General features: G+C 40.1%; 1 protein-coding gene across 5 annotated transcripts in view; it reads left to right on the top strand.

The window, feature by feature from the left end:
* The window catches only part of TIAM2 (TIAM Rac1 associated GEF 2), a 518,307-nt gene that overhangs the window by 438,612 nt on the left and 55,895 nt on the right, over positions 1-23,800 (top strand). For 4 of the 5 annotated variants that reach the window (XM_073672431.1, XM_073672433.1, XM_073672430.1 and 1 more), the window contains one exon: positions 3,947-4,053. In XM_073672431.1, the coding sequence (XP_073528532.1) occupies positions 3,947-4,053 (107 nt within the window). Of the gene's footprint in view, positions 1-3,946; positions 4,054-7,671; positions 8,090-23,800 lie in introns of those variants that run through there. The other variant, XM_073672434.1, reaches the window with a different exon arrangement.

Here is a 23,800-nt window from a genome sequence, read left to right as displayed (position 1 = left end):
TTTATTCTCCAAATATGCTTAAAAACACCGTAAAAAAAAACTGCAGTTGCATTTTTTCACATTCTCATGGCTTTCTATGGGTGAAATATCACTACAAAAACACTGAAAGAATTGACATGCTGCAGATTTAAGAAAAACGCAGCAATTTTCAAATTGTGAGAAGAATTGTGTGCATGAGATTTCTGAAATGTCAGCTTTTGCTTTTGTTAAAAAAAAAAAGCAATTAATTTGCATAATCATGCTGCAAAAAAGCTGTAAAAATGCTGCATGTGATCAAAGCCTTATGAAGCTAGAGACCGATATAACATAAACAATAGGTAATTGCCACAACTCACTTCTACCTTTCTACCTTCATAGAAGTCTATATACAATTAAAAAAAATAAAATAGTCTGGATGATCAGTGGAAGTCCCAGCACTTATGTATGGTAATTGCCATTTATTTTTTTCTCCCATTACTGGAAACCTGCCACCCCTTTGTCTCCTCAGCACAGCACTCAAGTGACCCCATCACATGGCTGCTAATACCACCAGATCGAACGAGTTCACGTGCAAGGTGCTGCACTGTCTACATGCAGCCAGCCACGCGAGGCATGAAGTAGGAATCATTAGAAGGTTAATGCACCAGTGTTATCTTCACTGATGTCCAAAACTAACAAAATGCATACGTTTGGAACACCCCTCTAAGGGCATATGCACACAACGTCTTTTCCAAGCCAATGAATCCACCGAGTTTTACAAGCGGAAGGCACTTCAGGAAATACTGGCATTTTTCTTAAGTGTATTTTTTTTTATCCTTTTTGTGATAGTTACCTGTGCACTTTAATATTTTGCCACAAGAGCTTTTTTTTTTAGCCTTTTTTACCAATGTTTTGGGGGGCATTTTCCAGATGTTTTTTTTAACTACATTTAACAATAAAAAAAAACAAAACCTTGGTGGTCTTGCAAGCAAAGCTCTTGCAAAATGTGCCAAAAAAATAAAGAATCAAACAGCCATGAGCCTTCCCATTAGAGTGAATCTGTCCCCCCCTGGGACTTATCTGACCTCTAATATGGGCATACAGGTGATAGAAATGTAAGTCTATACCTACCTGTATGCCTCATATTAGAGGTCTGGTTGCTGTGAAATGTCTTTTTATTCATTGAAGTTCTCGATGCTTGAATAGTACACAGTACAAGTGCACAGGATCTGGCCACTATAAAAAGTGAAGTGCGCAGGATCTGGCCACTATAAAGAGTGAAGTGCGCAGAATCTGGCCTCGGCGACTGCATGTCACAGGGCACTGTGACGTACAGGGGAGGGGGGAAACATTGTAATCCCCACAGTAGGAGGGATTTCTCCCCAGCCCCAGGCCTGCAAGCATCAGAAACTTCAATGAATAAAAAGACATTTCACAGCAACCAGACCTCTAATATGGGCCATATAGGTAAGTATAGATTTACATTTCTATACCCTGTATGCTCATAGTAGAGGTCTGATAAGTCCAGGGGGGTGGCAGATTCCATTTAACTACTATTATAAAATATAGAGCGTCTTCTGAGCAGAAGACACCTAAAGAATGGCCTGATGACTTCTGTTAATCACTTGACATCTTTTAAAACCTGAAGCTGTAATTAAAAAAAAAAACAATAACATGCTCAAAAGACTGAATATATGAACAGCAAGTTGTGCTCACATTGAACATGGATTTGTCTTTTGAGCATTTAACTAGTGCTCTTTTTGGTGTGATTCTGTTGTGTGCACATTCCCTAATTATGTCTTTCATAGGTGCAATCTATTTAGTGACTATTGTTTTCATATTCACCAGCCCAATGATGACCTCCTGCACATTGCCTCCAGAGGGTCTAATGTATACGGTCACGGTCTGTGGTGTAGTAGGGATGTCCTGCACATACAATGTAGTGTTCTGTATGGTCAGTACAAGAAATGCTTTAAGCACCAGTGTAATGTGTCCTGGAAGACATAGTTTACACCTGAATATTTAGGCCTGGTTGAGAAGACAATAGAGACTTGCTCTGATAATCCACTAGTCATTATAGTGTGAATTGGAGTGAGCAGAGCTGAGTAATTATAGGTTGGAACATGTTAAATGACCTGACAATAAGAGCGGTTTGTGCATTTTCCTACTCTTGTGGGTGAATGCCTTCCCTGGTGGGTGATAGTGATATATTCCTACTCCAGCTTCTAGTTGCCGCGTATGACTCAGTCTCTGTATTGTATCAAATGATCAGAACAAGCAGGAGACTTAGAATAATTGGAACATCGGGAGCATGGATTGTGTATGTGCACAGGCTAGAAGCCACCTGATGTGGTTATAGGCTTCAGTGGGTATGACACAGTGGAAACTCCATGCAGATAATTGCCATGCTATGGCTGTAGTCACCTAGAGTGGCGTCAGCACAGGAGCGATTAAACATGGCGCTTCCAAACAGGTTGCTAAATCAATTGAATCACAATAGATTTAGAATTGTACATCATTTTTTCTGAATGTTTCTCAAAATACAGGTTAAAAATCCTTTTCCATCAGGAATTAAGTTTTTGTTGAAATATAGTAATGATTCCCAAACTGTTAAAAGGAGATGTTTCATACTGTGAAAGCTTTATGGATGGAAATCTGGTCAGAAAAGTCGTGTTAGTAAGGCACCCGCACATAGCGCTTCAGCTGACTACGGTGTCCATGTGGGTTTCTATACGGGCTCTGTGCATATTTGGGGATTGAATGGAACCTGATATGAGAATTTTACACCATAGTAATGACATTAATGAACAGGCTTCAATGCTGGTTACATCCTTATGTGTAGAAATCAGTGAAATTGTATGCCAATGAGTCTCACATACAGCAGGGAGGGAGGGACATTGCACTGACAGCTCTCCTGCTATTCTTCCCGTTTCCCACCCACTGCTGCCCCCTATGTCTGACTGTCAGGTACCTCATGTTTTATTAACCTGTTAAGGGCACACTGTTCATGGAAGCCTGGCAGCTCTTAATAGGGCTTCCACAGACGGGCTCAGTGCAAGCTACTCCACTTACCAGATATAGGGGTTGCCCTGACCTTCACCCTTTAACCCTGTACAGAGAGCTGGACTTATATATGGACCCCTGGGCAGGGGCCACAGAGTCAGCTGCTAACCACTAGAGAAAGCTGGAGGCAAGAGGGGTTAAAATATAAGCCATGGCCAGAACCCAGGTGCACACATAACCAAACCTTAGCTGAAGGGACTGCCAGCCAGAGTCAGTCTGCTGGGGTTTATATAGTAAGGAGCCCCGCCTGTGGCTGCTATCAGAGAGCTAATTACTTACCAGCTCAAGGTAGCAAAACACAGGGTTATAGGAAAGGAGAACGAGTCTCTGCAATCTAAATTGCCACAAGCTGCTGATGTCCAGCAGTAACCATGACATTAGTGCAGCGCCGCCTAGTGACCAAGGCAGGGGTTGCTGCAGTAGGTTCAGACACAGATCTTACACTGGTCAGGACAGGTGCCATGTCAGCAGTGTCTCACATCTTGATGTGGAAGTTTGAGGCACTGGATAATCCCTGTAATATATGTGGAGCATTCTTACCACCAGTTTAGCCTTCCTCAGCCATTATTTCTATATGAGCTGTCGGAGCTCAGAGTGTTGTGCAATTTACTTGCTTAGCTAAGGTCCTACATGTGCTTATTATACTGTATATATATTTTGCTTTCTGAACATGGAATTCCTTTTTAAACATTGTTAGTTACAACATTTCTTAATATTGTTAATGTGGTCTAATTGCCGATATTAATGTGTGAATAAATCCTCCAACTGAAAATCTGTGAACCTAATACCATGTGCATTTTATATGCAAAATCTCAGATGGGTTTTTGAGGGTGTTCAACTAAATGTATTAATTAAATGTATGAAATTATAGTGAAATCTTATGATTTTACTTACAATCATGACAGTTCCTGTAATTTTTTTTTAGATTTAAGCAATGTGCCAGATGTCACCATTGGTACGTTGAAGCGGAGTAGCACAGATGACGCCTTGGATCAGGTGAAGTGCAGGCCACAGATTGATCAAACCTATAAGGTAAGACGTTTCACTTCTTCAAAATACGTTTTAAGCCTTATTGTCTCACTGAGCTTCCGTTTTTTTTCCTCCACTGCTTCCAAAAGCCATACATTTTTTATTTTTCCCTCCAGATAGACGTATGAGGACAATTTTTTACGTCACGAGTTTTAGTTTTGAGTTACACCATTAATTTTACCATACACTGTGCAGAATAACAGGAAAAGAATTCAAAGTGAGCTGAACTTGTGAAAAATATGTAATTTTATCATTGTTTTGGGGGTTTTGTTTTTAGAGTGGTCGTTATATGGTAAAAATGACCAGGTAGTATGATTATTCAGGTCCGTATGATTACGGCAATTACTTGAATATTTTTCTTTTCTGTCAATGAAGCTGGTTGAGGGCTTGTTTTTTGCATGGAGAGCTGATGTTTTCATTGATGCCAATTCAATCACTTTTTATTGTTGTGTTTTTTTTTTTTTCTTTTGTTTTAGGGAGGTGTGGTGACTAAAATAACCCCCCTGCAATTCCTGCATTTTGATATTTTTTTTTTCTTGTAAGGCCACGTTCACACACATTTTTTTTTACCTCCGTGTTTGTAAGCCAAAACCAGGAATGCGTAAAAAATACAGAAGTGTTTCTTTATACTTTTCCTCTGATTGTTTCTCTCCTGGTTTGGCTCACCAAATACTGCATGTGTGAACGTGTCCTTACAGTGCCTACCAATCTGGTTAATTAGTTTTATATTCTGATAGATTGGATTTTTCAGGATGTGGCGATATGAACAAAGTTGTTTCCCCACCCTGCCCCCTTTAGGCCTCTTTCACACGTCCGTATATGTCCGGTACTGGAAAAAACAGTACCGGAGATATCCGTGTCCATGTGCACCTGTGTGACAACCATGTGCCTCCCGTGTGTCGCTTCAGGATCACACGTACCGGCGCTTGGGAATCAGCAGTATAGTTAGCGCTGTTCCCAACGCTGCCCTCATCATTGTCTCCTGCCGGCATTGCGATCAGTTCGAGCAAGGGACAGTGTTGAGAGTGGTAGTCTGCTCCTGCTGTCTCCAACCGTAAAAGTAAGAATAAAATAAAAAATCCTTCTACTCACCTGTCCTAAGTGTCCACTGCTGTAATCCACCTGACCGCTCACGCCGGGGAGAATGACTCGGTGCAGCGAGCGGGCCCCGGACCTCTGCTGCGCTCAGTGAGCGGTGTCCTGTTACTCACTGAGCTCAGCGCTGTTCAGGGGCCCCCTCACTGCAGGGAGTCATTCTCCCCGGCTCCTCGGCGCGAGCAATCAGATGTATTACAGCGGTGGACATTTAGGACAGGTGAGTATAAGGATTTTTTATTTTATTCTTACTTTTACTGTTGGAGACAGCGGGAGCAGACTACTACTCTCAACGCTGTCCTTTGCACGAACTGATTGCAGCGCCGGCTGGGGACAATGATGAGGGAAGCATTCAGCATCCGGCGCTTGGGAACAGCGCTAACTGTACAGCTGATTCCCAGGCACTGGTATGTATCACACAGATGTCATCCGTGTGTCATCAGTGTGAGACGTTTTGCGGCGGGTAAAAAACGGACATGCCAGGTTGTGGAGCACATGGACACACGGTCCATGGAAACACACTGACATGTGCACAGACCGATTCATTTGAATGGGTCTGCGTGTGTATGTGTCTCCGGTACGTGTGGAAACCACATGTACCGGAGACACAGACGTCTGAAAGAGCCCTTAGCTTGATTAGTTGCTCGCTGTCTGATTTCTTCCTTGGAACCTGATGTCAGTCAGACAGTGAGCTATTAATCAAGCTAAAGAACCCTGGAGCGTGGCAGGGAAATGCCGTGTGGAGGTACAGCGCATTTAAAGCAACAGAAGATATAAGACCACGTACACACGTTGAGTATTTTACCTCAGTATGTGTAAGCCAAAACCATTAGTGGGTGAAAAATACAGACGTGGTGACGTGTTTCTATTATACTTCTCCTCTGATTGCTCCTCACCTGCTTTTGGCTTACACATACTGAGGTAACATACTGACCAAATAGTGGACTTGACCTTAGGGTGTTGATGGATTTACACTTCAAATACCTGCATATTTGATTAGGGGATAGAGGGGGATCACTCTTATTGAAAGATTTCTTTTAATGATTAGAAGCAGAAATTTTTGTCAAACATTAATTCCTTATCAGTTTTTTTCCTTGCCCCTCAGAAAGAACTAATGAAAGTTAAAGGTTTTTGCTATGTCATCTGAGAGCAGCATGATGTAGGCAGAGAGACCCTCTGAATCTAACAATGTATTACCTATTTTACTGGGTGCAGCAGTTTTCACACTGAGTTTTTAGATGTAGCATGCAGCAGAGCTGAGATAGCTGCCCCTTCCACACCAGGCTCTCTATATACATAGTCTATAGACAGTGACTGCTTATCACAGGAGGGGGTGTGGTCAGATTAGGTGTCACATGCTGTGGTAGTTCATACAATGATAATCACCAGGTGATAAAACCTTAATTGTAAGTAAACAATAGCACACAGCTTGATAAGTGACACTTCCTTGAAATCTTCATCTTCAGATTACATAGCAAAAACCTGCTGATAGATTCCCTTTAATTAGTTTTTTTGCAGTCAAAAATGGTGGCTTTGAAAATTACCATTCTTTCTGCCCAAAACAAGCTCTTAAATGACTTAGAAAACACCAGAAAAATTAAAATGCTAGGGATTTTGGCAGTGACAATGGAAAAAAGCAAATATTTGGTTCTTAAGGCGCAAATGGATCTGGTGGATGAGTGTTCAAGAGTTCGGCACAAGATGTCGCATGCTCTTTTGATATATGCTGTAGTTTTTTATACATGGACTAAATTTTAACCTAGGTTCACACTATGTGCCATTATCCAGCAATGTTGGTAGACCACTGACCCATACAGTTAAATCCAGGGGTATATACACACATATCTTATTGATGCCGTCGTACACAGAGTTTTTTTAAGCAGAGGACACTTCAGGAAAATGTTTTTCCTAAAGCGTCTTTTTTGGCATCTTGGTTGTTTTATTGGTGGCTTTGCCAGCTGCAACTTTCTTTTTTTTTTTTTTTTGCATTGTGCGTTTAAACTAGTATTCGGTTTCCAAACAGAAGCCACCAGAAGGACAGTCAGGTCTCTCTTTTTTTAGCCAGTTCACAGCTTTTCACACCTGAAGTGGCTAAAATAAGATAAACAAAGAAGGAAAATATGCAGGCTGAAAGGGTTAAATGAGCACGCTCGCTCATCACTAATTGTTAACTCTCTTATGACGTTTGTCAGTAATGGTTATATGTTGTAATGGCGTTAGAGTCATGACAATATTAACTTGTTCTAGATATGGTGTTATCCTACGTCTAAAATTGTAGATGAAATTTAGTCTTGTTGGATTGAGCAGCAATTGTACTTCAGCTTTCGACAGCTCTGCAATTTAACAAAACACTGAATAACAGGGTAGCGTTCTGCTGTAGGTGCCCATTACTGTCAATGTTCTCTTTCCAGATAATTTATTTTAACCAAATGTATTGCTAGCACAATTCAGGGCTGAACCTACAGCGACGTTTCTGCATGTGTGAGAGCTATTCAGTTTGGTACCTCTCTGATACTAATGAACACTATTGCTTAGAATGTTCCTCTACAAGGAAAAAAGGGAACATTTTGGTTCATGTAGTCCTGGAGCTGCACATGTTACTGCTAATCAAAACCTTTCAATGTTACGTTACATTAAATTCTGCTTGGCAATTATGCAGTATACTTTTCTCCTGTAAATCTTAGCTGGCTGTGAGCGATCGGCCATTTGTATCACTAGTGCTCCACAGGCTAGGCTGCGATGAAAGCATGGGGGTGTGAGCATCCCAGGTCTCTGTCAGGAGCTCTTTCATTCACGAGAGGTTGGTGGCGCCAGGCGAAGCTGCCAGTTGGGATGATTTCAGAGCTCGGAGAGAGCCTTGCTCATTTCCCCACATGCAACAGCTGTATACCTGATCACTTATTTTGTACCTATGGATTCCGATTTGGTTTTCCTCATATATCAAGTAAGTGACAATTATCCAAACATTTTGCATAAAATATTTGCGTTTAGATGATTTTTGTGCTAAGGTTTACATCTCTCATCATTTTCTTAATGAGTGTATGTATATAATAAATGTAGATCTGAAATATGCATCAGCTTACTTTACAATTTTCATGCCTTGTTAGATTTAATCTTCCAGTGATTCCTTTTTTTATATTCCAGTTATTCTGTTCTGTTAATCTACTTTATGCGTAGCAGGAAAGAATTCTTGAAGCCTTTTTAACTGTGAAGGTTGTGGTCTGCTTTAGCTTATTATGATGACTATTTGATGCCATTTCTTGAGTGAGGCTTGAACTGATAAATGTAACCTTTTGCAGTGAAAAGCCGATTTATGTATGGGATAATGTTATAATGTGTGCTTAAGTTAAGAGAAGTCATTGCAAATTCTCTGAGATATTTATGTCTAGGAGTTGTCTGTAAATAATTGACAGTGTATCAGAAAGAGTTGAGTATGAGTTACTAGGGGCAATCACCCCTTTTAGCTTATTATTCAATCTGAATGTGCAGGAGGTCCGAGGCAGTGTTTAGCATTGGGATATAAAGTATGACGCTTTAATAGAAGGTCAGGTACCGTCTGTACTTTACCTGCAGTGTGTGAAGTTGACAAGAAAATGTCCGATATATATCATTTATTTCCACTCTGCTTCAGTAATAATTTGGTTCTGAAATTATATGAATAATTATTAAGAAATCCTTTATACAGTAAGTATCTCTACCTGCATTTTTTAACTACTCCAATGCCAGTACTGGATGTTGGCATCACAAACACTGCAATTGTCATCAGGTGATTGGTTAACATTTATTTTTCAAATTTAAATAGATTTTTAAAATTATTATTATTATTATTATTTCTTTTTTTACTTTTATACAAGACCGTGTAAAATAATTTTGTGGCTTTTTTTAGTGACTCCGAGACTTATCCAATATATAGTGAATCATTTTCCCATTGATGACTTTGGAAATCTTTTGTTGGCTCGTGACGGCTGACTCTAATTGGCTGCTTCTCACACTGTCTTCTGGGGTAGTCTTCTGTACCTGCCGCGTGACAGGTTTGACACTGAAAAACTGTTTCTTGGCATAATAGACAAGTATGTGGAGCCCTGCTTAATAATGATGGCAAATATTGATATATCCGTAATTATGTCAGGTTTTCTCCTGGGAAATATTGCTCCAGATGAAAGTTCCTGCAAAGATATGTTCAGTTTAACCCCTTCACCCCCGGGCCATTTTCTGTTTTTGCGCTTTCATTTTTTTTGCTCCCCTTCTTCCCAGAGCCATAACTTTTTTATTTTTCGGTCAATATGGCCATGTGAGGGCTTATTTTTTGCTGGATAAGTTGTACTTTTGAACGACACCATTGGTTTTACCATATAGTGTACTGGAAAACAGGGAAAAAATTCCAAGTGCGATGAAACTCCCCAAAAAAGTGCAATTCCACATTTATTTATTTTTTTACCATGTTCATTAAATGCTAAAGCGGACCTGCCATAATGATTCCCCAGGTAATTCGTAGATACTAAACATGTATAGGTTCTTTTTTATTTAAGTGGTGGGGGAAAAAAAGGTGCCATTTTCCAAGATCCATAGCATCTCCATTTTCCAGGATCTGGGTCCGGGTGAGGGCTCATTTTTTGCGCACCAAGTTGGCGTTTTTATTGATACCATTTTGGGGTAGATCTGATGTTTTGATCGCCCATTATTGCATCTTATTGCAATGTTGCAGCAACAAAAAAAACGTAATTCTGGCGTTTTGATATTTTTTTTCATTTACGCCATTTACCGACTGGATTAATTATTTTTCTATATTGATAGATCGGGCTATTCTAAACGCGGCGATACCAAATGTGTGTGTATATTTGATTTATTTTCTTATTGTTTTATTTTGAATGGGGCAAAAGGGAGTGACTTTAAACTTTTTATATATTTTTTTTAATATTTTTAAACTTTTTTTTTCTATTTTTTACATGCTTCAATAGTCTCCATGCGAGACTAGAAGCTGCGATTGCCTGATCGCCTCTGCTACACACAGGCGATGATCTGATAGCAAGTGAGCATTTCTGTTACACACAAGCAATGAGCACTGGGAGATGCTCATTGCCAGGATGCTATGAAAACTGCAGTGGTCTCCTGCAGACCCCGGGTTGTCATGCCAAGCCATCGGTGACCCGTGGTTATGTGACATGGCGGGACTAGTGATGTCCTTCCGCCACGGCCATGTTAAATGTAGCTGTCAGAGATTGACAGCGGCATTTAACATGTTAACAGCCGTAGGTAGATCGCGATTTCACCCGTGGCTACTAGGGGCACATGACAGCTGATCAGATCACGCCATGTGCTGTACATGTACGGGCACATGTTGGTAAGGGGTTAATACCATGTCATTTATATTTTGTCCCATGAATCTTTATTCTGATATACTATAGCTATCACCATACTTTAGGCAAATAAAATCTGTTAGCATTGGTTAATGCCCTCTGAGCTTGTGCACTCCCTGAGCACGACAGTTTGGCCACTACCCAATATCCGATTAAAAGCCGGTAATCTGTTCATTAGTGTAAGGCCACAGCCCCACTATCAGTATTTGGTCAGTATTCGGTCAGTATTTTTTCTCAGGAGTGGGAGTCAAAACCAGAAGTGGGTGATAAATGCAGAATTGGTGACTTGTTTCTATTATACCTTTTCTCTGATTGTTCCTCACCTGGTTTTGGCTCCCACTCCTGAGAAAAAATACTGACCAAATACTGATAGTGGGGCCGTGGCCTAAGAGCGATAAGGCTGTGATTTTGCAAAATAACATGACAAAAAATGACCTCTGACTATGATGTGCAATAGCAGACTTAATGTGAGGCATGTGGTGTTACAAATTTATTCTAATTTGTTGATTCCACATTGACAGTAAGTAACTCCTATGTATTTTACATTATTCCTATGTACCTCTCATTAATAAGCCAAGGTGCCTCACATTTTATAGTATTTCTATGTGCCATACATTAGTAACCCCAATCGGCCTCATTATCAATGTTACTAAAGTGAGGCATAAAAGAGGCTAATAATAAACTTGATCCTAGTAATTGGCACATCATCAGTCAATGTGAGAAGAACATTGCGGTATAGTCCATCCCCAATCCATTGCCAAGTGAGCTAAGAAGTATTCGTACAGAACTCGTACAAAAGTCGCACACATTGAGCTCTTCACCCAAACAGCTACTTCACAAATGTTGTGCCAATAACTTTCTCCTTCAGTTAATTAAGTCTACCAGTTTGCGGGGTAGTCCAAGCCAGCCAATCAAAACACCTCCTTGTTGCACCAGTTCGCCAATGTCACTCTTGCCTAAGAGATCTCGGAAGCATTCGCTAATCAAAAGCTTTTGTGGCCAAGGAAGAAGGAGCGCCATTTCTTTTCACTGACTAGTCCGCAGCTGCGTTGGGTGTGATCAGAAATGAGCGGCGTGAGCTCAGAAGCTGTGCAGCCACACAGCTTAGTGACAACAGTGCTCTTTGTAGTTATCTCTTTAATATGATGAAGTATAAATTGGATTTGACAATTTTTCAATCTGAAGATCATAATGACCTTCATTTCATATCTATATATAACCAACTAGACTATGTGCAGAGCCATTATGTTCTGACTCCGTACACTGTTTACATCCAACTGCCCCGAGAGCTGCGAAAAGCTGATGGGTGAGTGTGCCGGGTGTTGGCCCGCCTCCATTTAATAGCAGTTATACTTGCCTCCAGTGTGGGCGCTGTTCCAGTGATGTTGGCACCTGCTCTCCAAGGGTTTGAGTGACAGAAAGCAGCAGCAAGTGTTAGTTTTGTCTGAAGAAAATGAGAGGGAAGTGGCCGCTAATTGGCTGCAAGGCTCGCATGGTGTAACAGGAAGAGCTGATTTGTCGCCAGAGAATGTATTTGACGCACAGCACCTGCGCTGTGTATCGCCAGTGCCAGCAACCTCCTCCTCTGATGACCTCAAGTCATCATCCCACCTGTCTGATTCCCCAGTTTTGTCCAACTCAAAATCTTCATCATCGTCATCATTTTTATCATCATTCATGATTTGACTGACAGGTGCCTCTGTGTGTGAAATTGTCAGTGCTCTTTGCCCCTCCACACAATTCCCATCCTGTGGATTGCCCTGACTTAAATTGCTGCTACCAGTGACAGTGTGCCTACCACCATAGGTGGCAGAACCGGCAACACAGATTCACAGATTAGCATTAGAACCATGCTGTCCATCTCCTCCGGCACCATGTATTCCAAAAATAAAGGCTGACTTAGAGCTTCCAAAATATTAACTTGACGATGCTTTTCTGGTGAAGTATGTTCCTTAGCCCCCAGTGTGCTGTGAGTTAAGGGACTTTGGGTCAGAATAGAAACAGGCTTCATAGACAAATGGATATTTCGTTCTTCCAAACATTAACTGTTATTGTAGCGGAGGAGGTGGACTGAGCAGAACACTGCCTGGAGCTGATGTTGTCCCAGTCAGAAGCTACATCATCCTGATGTGATTGAGATGAGTGATGGGACACATACTCCATTACACCCTGAGCTTCCTCCCCATTAATGCGCTTGCCAGAGTATGCAAAGGAGGCCGAATGTGACTTGTGTTTGGTACTACCATTGCTGGGACTCTTGCTGCCAGCATTACCAGTGGTGCTAGTGGCAACCACATTCTTATCTGTGATATTAGGGTAGCCCTGCCACCTCTGTCTCCAGTGCCATGTTTTGGTTTAGCGGCATACATTTTCAACAAAAGTATGTTTAATTTGTTTCTAAACTTTGTGGACTTAGCAGATTTTTGGTTTAAAATTCTCTCACCCTTGACAAGAAAACTTAACCCTTAATAATAAGGTCGCTATGGAAGTACACACACAGAAAGTAATTTGCGGCAACAGCCAGCAGTATTGTTAAATGTGACTGGTCAAACAGTTACAAAACCATAACCTCTTATTGTTGTTTTTTCTTTTTTGTGCTTTTTTTAAATAATGACATTCAGCCAAAATGTAAATGTAAAGTAAGTTAATGAAACCTAAAATGCTAGGTTTCGAAGTTGATACATGTAGGTTCATGACAAATATGTGGCACAACAGCACTATGACCATGGGAGTGTACAGTATCTAGAGTAGACAATTAAAATAACTATTCAAAAAATAAGGTGACCTTATATTGCTATAAGTTGGGGGAAAAAATGCTGCATGCCTTTACAAAATCGGATGGGACCAGAAAATGGAGCCGCCGTAGTCAGGTGGTATGTGTACATGTCTAATATTAGACTAATTGGAGCAATGAAGAGGGCTCAAAATTATTCAAAAGAACAAACACAGTTTAGTAGGTGAATACTTACACTATGTTTCAGTTTCAGGATTGTTGTTTTTTTTTCCTCTTAAAAAAAAAAAAAAAAATGAACAAAAAACTAAAAATAAAAAAAAAAGCCCACGTGCCTTTACTTTAATAAGATGGGACTAGGAATTCTAGGTAGAATCACGTCCCAATATCAAGCATGAGTAACTGTCCACTGTATTCAGGTGGTGTGGATTCGTGGGCTTAAAAAATAATTTTAAACAATACGCACACTCTGATAGGTAAACAATTTGTATTAAAGTTTCAGGATTTGGGGGATTTATCTTTAAAGCAGCACTCCAGCATTTTTTTTCTTATTTAAGCGCTGAAGTGGTTCTACTATTGTAAGTTCCCTTAGCCTAATCTTTTATACTTGCCATCCTCTGTCTTCAGCTGTTCTCGATGCGACTCTGGTCCCGAGCTGCCATCTCAATGCAAGTCTATGCGAGCCTCGTTCTGACCTTGTTCTCAATCTCATAGACTTGCATTGAGCTGCGACTTCCGGATCGCTCCAGCAAACACTGGAGTGATCTGGCGGGTCACAAATTGCTGGAGACTGACCTAAGCGATGCTGATAACAGGTGAAGATGGCAACTGGTGAGTATAAGATTAAGAGCAGGGTATTTAGATTAATAGCACCACTCAAATGCTGCAATAAAAAAATGCTGGAGTGGTGCTTTAAAAAAAAATGGCAGATCTCAAAATACAGGGATCGGATTTTCATTTACAAGAAAAAGCAATACTTGTATTCAGATTTAGTTGCAAAATCTGCAATCGGTGGTTTAATAATACTCTTGCTTGCTGCCACTGTGTGAAAGCAAACAACAAAAAAGCAGCTATTAAAGTGCTATTGCCGCTGTATATCACAGAAGTAGTAATTCAGACACACACTGAGTGGTGATGATTAGACTGATACAACTGTTCACCGTATAGCACTTGAATCTTGGATTTCTATTTACAGACTGAGACGATTAAGGCCCCGTCACACTTAGCGACGCTGCAACGATCCCGACAACGATACGACCTGTCAGGGATCGTTGCTGCGTCGCTATGTGGTCGCTGGTGAGCTGTCAAACAGGCAGGCTCACCAACGATCAGGGGAGCAGCGACATCGTGGAAAGAATCTTTCCACGATGTCCTGCTCCTGGTTAACAGCCTGCTGGAGCAGGAGCAGGCTGGTAACCATGATAAACATCGGGTTACTAGGGGCACACGGGCTCCTAGTAACCCATTGTTTATCATGGTTACCACTCTGCTACAGTGAGCGGGAGGTTACCGCTCACTTTAGCAGGCTCGTAACCATGATAAACAATGGGTTACTAGGTGCGCATGTGCCCCTAGTAACCCGATGTTTACCATAGTTACCAGCCTGATCGCTGCTCCCGCTGGTCACATACAGCGATGTGTGCTGACCAGCGGGAGAGCAACGACCAAAAAATGGTCCAGGACACTTTGCAGCGATCAGCGACCTCACAGCAGGGGCCTGATCATTGCAAAGTGTCACACATAGCGACATCTCTGGTGAGGTCGCTGTTGCGTCACCAAAACCGTGACACAGCAGCGATCTCGCTAGCGATCTCGCTATGTGAGACGGGGGCTTTACTCCCATTTTGATTATGGTACATCAGCACTGAAGTAGTTCACTACAATTGTATTAGGCCATTTTCTATCCCTATTCTGTGTACTCTTGGCGCTCCTATCCCTGTACAGTACAGACATGAAATGCCTTTCTTTCCTCGGTCCCTATGTTTTATAATGCCTGTGATGGCCCCTCTGATTGTGCTACACCATGTGATTGGATTACTGGAAGACATTATGGCAGGCCCGCACTGCCACACCAGAAACCATCAGCTCGCTCACTTAATGTGCAGCATGTGTGAAATGGCGCTGTACATTTATTTTTTTTTTAATTGCAATTGGCAAAGTTTGTTCAAATACAAATGAAACCGTGGATTTCAGGAATTTCAACTTGAACTTGATCCTCCTCAAATCGATCCACTCATCTGTAGTTCTATTAGAAGTTTGATCTACACTAAGTTAATGACTTCTTATTTCTTCATTATTTTCATTATGCAGTACTAATTTAGAATTTCTCTGCATAGAAGTTATTAGTGATTTTTCTTCAAATTCTTTATGGTGCTTTTTAGAGCCAATTGGTACAGTTTTTGAATACAAAACTAGGAGTCGATTAAAAAAAAAAGGAATTCGAATCTTTCCCATATATTTTTCCTTATGTTACTAAACAGTTCTAGCATTAGCTTTAAAAACTGGATCAAAACCCTGTACCAAAACTGCACCCTTCTTCATTATTCATTATAGTTCTAGATCAGATTGTCTCCTTTGTCATTAAATTTGCCACTTTGCATTTAATAGATTGTCTACTATTTGATTATTCTAATTAGAACTTGTTATTGTAAGATCGGCAATGCTTTCTTCAAATGCTATAAATGCTGCATGACTGGCGTAACAAACCAGTCACAGGTTTTTTGTTTTATTTTTTTAACTATTTGCATTATTTTTTCTAAGGTAAAACGGTACACATTTTATGGATTGTTTATAGCATATTGAATAACTTACAGCTGCAAGTCTCTTTGGATAAGTCTCTATGAGCTTTCCACATCTTGCCACTGGGATTTTTGGCCATTACTCAAGGCAAAACTGGTCTATCTCCTTCAAGTTAGATGGTTTCCTCTGGTGAACAGCAACCTACAAGTCTGACCACAGATTCTCAATTGGATTAAGTTCTGGGCTTTGAGTAGGCTCCGCCAAAACATTTACACATTTCCCCTTAAACCACTCGAGTGTTGCTTTAGCAGTATGCTTTGGTTCATTGTCTTATTGGAAAGTAAACCTCCTTTCCAGTCTCAAATCACTGACAGGCTGAAACAGGTTTTTCTTAAGAATATCCCTGTATTTCACACCATCCATCTTCCCCTCGACTCGAACCATTTTCCCTGTCCCTGCGGCCGAAAAACATTCCGACATCATGATGCTGCCGTTACCATGCTTCACTGTGGGAATGGTGTTCTTGAGGTGGTGAGCTGTGTAGGTTTGGCACCAGACCTAACATTTACCTTGGTGGCCAAAAAGTTCAATTTTGGTCTTATCTGACCTCAGCACCTTTCTTCATACATTTGGGGAGTCTCCTACATGTCTTTTGACAAGCTCAAAATGAGGTTAATAATGTTTGAGTGGAAGTAAAGGCTTTTTCTCTGCCCACTCTTCCATAAATGCCATCTCTATGGAGTGTACGGTCTTATGGACAGATACTCCAGTCTCTGCTTGGGAACTCTGCAGCTCCTTCAGGGTTACCTTTGGACTCTGTGCTGCCTCTCTGATTAATGCTCTCCTTGCCCGGGCTGAGAGTTTTGGTAGGCGGCCCTCTCTTGGCAGGTTTGTTGTGGTACCATGTTCTTTCCTTTTGATGATAATGGATTTGCTGGTGCTCCGGGGGATCATCAGAGATTGTGATATTTTTTTTATAATTCTGACTTGTACTTCTCAACAACTTTGTCCTGACTTATTTGCAGATCTCCTTGTTCTTCATGGTGTTGTTTGGTTAGTGGTGCCTCTTTCTTAATGGTGTTGCGGCCTCTGTGGCCTTTCAGAAAAGGTGTGATTATACTGACTGACAATGTGACACTTAGATTGCACACACGTGGACTTCCTTTCACTAAGCATGTGATTTATGAAGGTAATTGCTTGCACAAGACATTTTTAGGGGCTTCATAGCAAAAGGGGTGAATACATATTCACATGCCAATTTTTAGTTATTTGATACCATAAAGATAATTTATGCCTATATTTTTCTCACTTCACCATCTTAGACTGTTTAGTGCTGATGCATCACACACAAATCGGATTACAAAAATATCAAAGCACAGGTTGTAATGTAACAACATAGGTAAAATGCCAATGGGGGGTGAATACCTTCGCAAGCCACTGTGTATCAGGCTTGGAAGCTATTTTAGAGACCAGAGGAATCTTTCCTAAGTATATATACAAACACTTTGCAACTATATCTGACTAAGTTGCTTGAACATGTTAAAGGTGATGACACACAGCATGTCTATAAACAACTTTAAATTGCCATATGGTCAAAGTCAAGCAAGTAATCCCAAATAATCCTGCTTTACTTATAACTCACAAAAGAACGATTGTGCAGGGCTACTTCCTTACTTGCTCTGTCCCAGTCTAATCTGGATAAGCACTGGCGTACAGTACATAGGAAATCTCTTATCTATGAGAAGAGGAATCAAAAACATACATACATTTTTTATTGCTTTGGACATTTACTCTACTATTGGTAAGCACCTGGTCTTGTTGGAAGTTGTGGACTCTTTGTCTCTCATTTGGATTGCGGTCCAGGGTATTTGTTCACCAGTTGCACAGGTGCGGACTTTCTCTCTTTGTAAAAACATACATTGGACATATATTCTGCAGACAAAATGGAGGAAAAGATCCTTCCTTTACAATTGGCTCTTTTAGCAGTAAAGATTGCTTTTAAGAACACTCTGAAAGATCTCACCTCATGTCTCAGCTTTTCAGAGGATTCAGATTTATATTTTTCGGTACGGTAAGAGATATAGATTTGCTATTGTTCCCTTCGGACTTAATGCTGTGTAGTGTCATATTGTCAGTATCAGCGTAACTTTATTAATTATACAAACCTAGATTAAAAAAGTTGGAAAATGTATGCTTGACTATGTGCTAGTATGGTATTTTTGTGTAATGCTTTATATATGAATATATTACAAAATATGATGGACTTGCATTAAGTATGAAAATATTACAGTATATGATGGATTCATTTTCACCAGTCTTCCATCAAATGTAGTGTACTTTCATGTGTACTTTTTGTTTTGGAGTTTTTCTCACTGTTTCTGTGTACATTAAAAACAGTTTTATATACATTTCTAGGAACACTAACTAGACTTGGCATGTAAAGAAATAGAAAACACAGTTCTATGAACCAAAATACATAATCTGAGCAACAGGAAGGGCTAGGCTTGGTTCACACCTGCATTCATGAGTTAAGCTTGTTTTGATTTAGGACCGTTACACGCACTCCACTAGGTTCAGATTGGGCGAGACAGGTTTCATGAATCCTGGGGGAACCGTTACTCAGGGCGACCATAGGCTGCAGCTTCTCTCAGGCACGCGATAGATTCAATTGCTGACCAGACACATCTGACAAGAGTCTTTTTCAACAGTTTAACAGTGGAATTTAATCTGAAGCACGGCCAGTGCAATTCAGGGATATTACAGCAACAATCTTCATTACAGTACAGTCTCATAAAGCAGGCACAGTAACGTCACTCTCTTCAGTAGCATAATTCAGCACAGATTAGATCTCTTAGCAGCGCACTTCTATGCATAAACAGCAGGGTTGAGTCCGGTTTAGAAAAATAAAAATCTCATCATGGAAAACTATTTTTTTCTGTTCTTAAAACATACACTTACCGAAACCCCATAATAATTAAATGGGCCATTCTGCTTATGCAGACTTCAGTCATAAATTCTGCAGTTGTGAACCCAGCCTGGCCAAAGCAGATCAGCTGTATAACTAATGTAAACTGAATTCCCTGTTGGGATTTATAGGGTACATCTGTGTTTCATTGAAAAAAAGCACCTTATGCAGAACTTATTTTACATTCTAAAAACAGACATATTCTACTTCCATTTATCCAACTGATCTGTTTTAGGTAGGCTAGGTTCACACCTGCTGAATTTTAGCACTTGTTCCTTACACTGCTGGGCTCCACCAAGGCCCTCATCTGCATGGAATTTGTATGTTCCACATGTGATTGCGTGAATTTCTTCCAGGTCACCTCAAACACACCAAAACAAACAAATAAAGTAGCACTCTGTAGCTCTATAGCATGAAAACAGGATATATATGAAATATGAATAGCATTACTGCTCTAGATATTAAGAAAAAATGAAGATGCTTAGCACATAATTTGGCCAATTCATGCCAACGACAAGGCATCCTTGGCCATTTTGCTTAAGGAGGGCGGGGGGATATATATATTTACACTTTTTTTTCTTTTTCTAGTTTTTTAATGCATATCCATTAAAGTATTTACTATTTTCATTTTATTTTTTTTTCTATGTTACACTGGTCTTTTGAATCCCTGAGTTGATTACTAACCTTTGGGAGCTTACCTCCAACAGACATAAGATACGTTATCCTGATTGTGGAACCCAATGGGCACAGGCCTCTAACCTCATACAGAGGAAAATAGAGAGTGGCTTTGCTGTGTACATAATACCTTACTGTGGTTTTCAATATAGGGAATACACTTTATATAAAGGTCAAACCAACTATCTCTCCCAACACTTTCCTTTATGTACATGCTGGTGGCACTCAGAAGAGAACAGGGAATAAGCCGCTATCATAAACCTCCAGCACCATCTTATCTCCCATGAGAACAAAGGGTCGGGCAAGTTGACCTCAAAGAGTCCACAGATAATTATTTGGCTGAGGAAGAGTCTGGATGACCCTGTACACATTAGATGACTGGTTCTGCCAAAATTGGTGGGTTTGGCCCTTGACCATTTAATGTGTAAGGGCCTTTTCTCACACTTTGCTTTTTAGTACAGTTTTTATTTGGGATCCATTCTTTGAATTTTAATGCTGTTTTATGTAAATGACGTGTGGATTGGGTCTTAGAGTAAGGCTCCCTTTCTGGAGAAACTTTTATAACTACATTAAGGAACTGAATAAATTACTAATGTAATGCTTTTTTCTGAATCCTTTTACTAGTGTGGGGGACCCGGATTCAGAAACACACTTTTCAGCAGCCTGTATTGAATGCTCACAGGGGCTGTTGCAATGTGTTGCCAATTTGAAGTCCAGTTGGTGGGACTTTAAGGGCATCAATGCCCCACACTATTACTCTAAATTGATAAAGGAAGCAACTTTGATTGTTGCAATATATAAGCAAATTGCTAAAGAAGCATTTTTGGCTACTTTATGTTGTAAACGTTTTCCATTGTTGTAACTTAACTTGAAATACATTTCAGGATTTTTTTTTTTTTTAGGAGAAATGTTTAAGCATTTACAAAGCTCAACGGCTGCTCAATGTATAGATTAGTATTAGGGAAAACAAACCCGTATTACAGGTCTTATTTATTACTGCTTGCTAACACGGGTCTGGTATATTTAAACCACCACCCCAGCTTTTTTTTTTTTTTATTTCATTTATGCTTATATGTACAGTAAGTTCCCAGCCCCCAGTCTGATACTCGCCTTCCTCCGCCTTAATCGGTTTCGCCGCTGCTCCGTTCCGTCTCCTGTGAAAAGTGATCTGCCGGCGAGCTTGTGTAAGCTGGAGCGCTTCAAAGGTTCCTTTTCAATACAAGTCGAAGAGAGCCTTGTTCTGGCTCTCATAGACTTGTATTGAGAGCTTGTGAGCATTGCTTCTGACTTACGGCTCACAAGATGGCACAGCGGGACCGTAGCGGTGCTGAGTGGTGTTTTAAGTGGATAATCACTTTTTTTTTAGTCTGATAATTATTACAATGCACAGTCGCATTATCATAATTTATTAAGAGGAACAAAGGGGATTTTCCATTTCTTAAGCCTAATTAAATGTATCAAAGATTTTACTAATTTTGATCAAGTGGCTATACTTGGGCCACTAGCCAGCATGGGTTTGTAACTCATAAGTCATGTCAGACTAACTTAATTTCCTTCCATGACAGAATCACTGATGGGGTGGATCAGGGAAACACAATAGAAATAGTATATCTTGACTTGAGCAAAGCATTTCACAAAGTATCTCATACCATCCTTATTGAATTAATGACCAACTATGAAATGGACAAGTCAACTGTTAGGTGGATTCATAACTGCCTTAGTGATTGGACCCAAAGAGTAGTCATAAATGGTTGCACATCCTTTTGGAAGAATGTCTCAAGTGGGGTACCACAAGGCTCTGTCCTGGGCTCTGTGTTGTTCAACATCTTTACCAATGATTTAAATGAAGGAATTGAGGGTAAACTGATTAAATTTGCTGATGACACAAAGCTAGGAGAAATAACTAATACTAGAGAAGAGCGAGAGAATTCAAAATGATCTAAACAAACTGGAACTGTGGGCAGCAACTAACCGAATGGTTTTTAAAAGGGAGAAATGCAAAGTCCTACATCTGGGCAAGAAAAAGGAAAAAAGCATATACAGAGTGTGAAGAATAGGGCTAAGCAACAGAACGTGTGAAAAAGACTTGGGTATACTAATAGATCATAGACTGAACATGAGTCAACAGTGTGATGCAGCAGCAAAAAAACAAACAAACACAATTCTGGGTTGCATTAAAATAAGCATACAGACTAGATCACGTGAAGTAATTATCCCCGTTTACTCCTCTTTGGTCAGACCTCATCTGGAATACTGTGTCCAGTTCTGGGCACCACATTTTAAAAAAAGACATAGAAAAACCGGAGCAAGCTCAAAGAACAATGAGAATGGTGACCGGTCTGCAAATAATGTCCTATGAGGAACGGTTAGAGGATTTCAGAATGTATAGCTTGCAAGAGAGAAGACTGAGAGGAGACTTCATAGATGTCTACAAATATCTCAAGGGCTGTCACACGGTAGAGGAATCCGCTTTATTCTCATTTGTCTAGATTGACTATAAGCAATGAGATGAAACTGAATGGAAGAAGATACAGATTAGATATTAGAAAAAACTTTTTGATGGTGAGGGTGATTAACGAGTGGATCAGGCTTCCATGAGAGGTGGTGAGTCTTCCTTCAATGGAAGTCTTCAAACAGAGGCTGGACAGACATCTGTCTGAGATGGTTTAGTGAATCCTGCATTGAGCAGGGGGGTTTGAGATGATGACCCTGGAGGTCCCTTCCAACTCTAACATTCTATGATTCTACTTCTATTTCTGTATAAGAAATTAGACCTGAGCAAAAGTTTTAGGTGATGTAGAAAAATGCTGCAAAGTAAAAATGATTTAAAAAGAGAAGTGTTTAATATTTTATTTTAATAAATTATCTAAATGAAAAGATAATGAACAAAAAAAACTAAATCAAATTGATATTTGGTGTGACTACCCTTTGCCTTCAAAACACCATCATTTCTTCTAGGTACACTTGCACGATAATGCAATACCATCAGGGAGGCGTCTGACTCCAAATTTATTCTGCAGCAGGACAACAACCCACACATACAGCCAATGTCATAAAGTGATATCTTCAGCATAAAGAACAAGTAGTCCTTGAAGAGATAATGTGGTCCCAACAGAGCCCTGATCTCAACATCATACAGTGTGTTTTGGAATACAGGAAGAGACAAAAGTAATTTCTCAAGCCTTCATCCACAAAAGATCTGTGGTTAGTTCTCCAAGATGTTTGGAACAACCTCCCTGCTAAGTTACTTCACAAACTGTGCTCAACTTTACCTTCAAGAATTGATGCTGTTTTTGAAGTCAAAGAATAATCACATCACACAATGATTTACATTTCTCTTTTGTTCATTCACTTTGAATTTTGTTAATTGATAAATAGTGATGATTGAGCGTGTTCTATTAACCCGTTTGGCGAGCACGCTTGGGTGCTCGCAGAGTATTTTGCCGTGCTCAGCATTTCTTTTAATGTTGTCATGCCTGCAAGTGTCACGGCTGTTTGAAAGCTGTGACACATGCAGAGATTGCCTGTCTGACAGTCAATCTCTGCATGTGTCACAGCATTCAAACAGCCGTGACACTTGTAGGGACGACGACCTAAAAAGAAATGCAGAGCACGCCAAAATACTTGGCGAGCACCCGAGCGTGCTCGCCAAACGGGTTAATAGAATACGCTCGATCATCACTATTGATAAACTTCTATTTTTTAAAGCATTCTTACTTTGGGCCTTTTTTTTACTAAAACTTTTGCCCAGTACTGTATATAAAGTTATATGCACAATTAAATGAATTTCATGTCTTCATATTCATTGGTCATTCAGTAATCAGGAAACAATTGACTTTACCCCCTTTGAAGAACATGGGTAATATGTTCTTTAAAAAGCTTGTCCGCAATGAGGGCATGACAAAACAGAAGGGTCTCCATTCTGATAAGGATACCTAGATTACATGCTTTTATGGTTGCTAGTACATGAATGCTGATTCTAAATCCTTTTTATGAAGAAAGGGCATGTTGGAAGAATTCTGTATAACTGTACTATAAAGCTGAACTAATGGTTTTCCAAATACCTGGCAACAGAAAATGCTGCAGATTTGCTTTGCTAGAGACATATATTTATCTTCAATTTGTATTCAACTCAACTGTTCTCGAGGTGTTTACCAAATGGATCTTTGTATAAAGTGTTGCTATGTT

Source organism: Phyllobates terribilis, unplaced genomic scaffold (assembly GCF_046119375.1).
Source record: "Phyllobates terribilis strain yellow unplaced genomic scaffold, ASM4611937v1 Scaffold_3__8_contigs__length_932513732, whole genome shotgun sequence".
Classification (NCBI taxonomy): domain Eukaryota; kingdom Metazoa; phylum Chordata; class Amphibia; order Anura; family Dendrobatidae; genus Phyllobates; species Phyllobates terribilis.
This window is presented reverse-complemented; position numbering and strand designations above follow the sequence as displayed.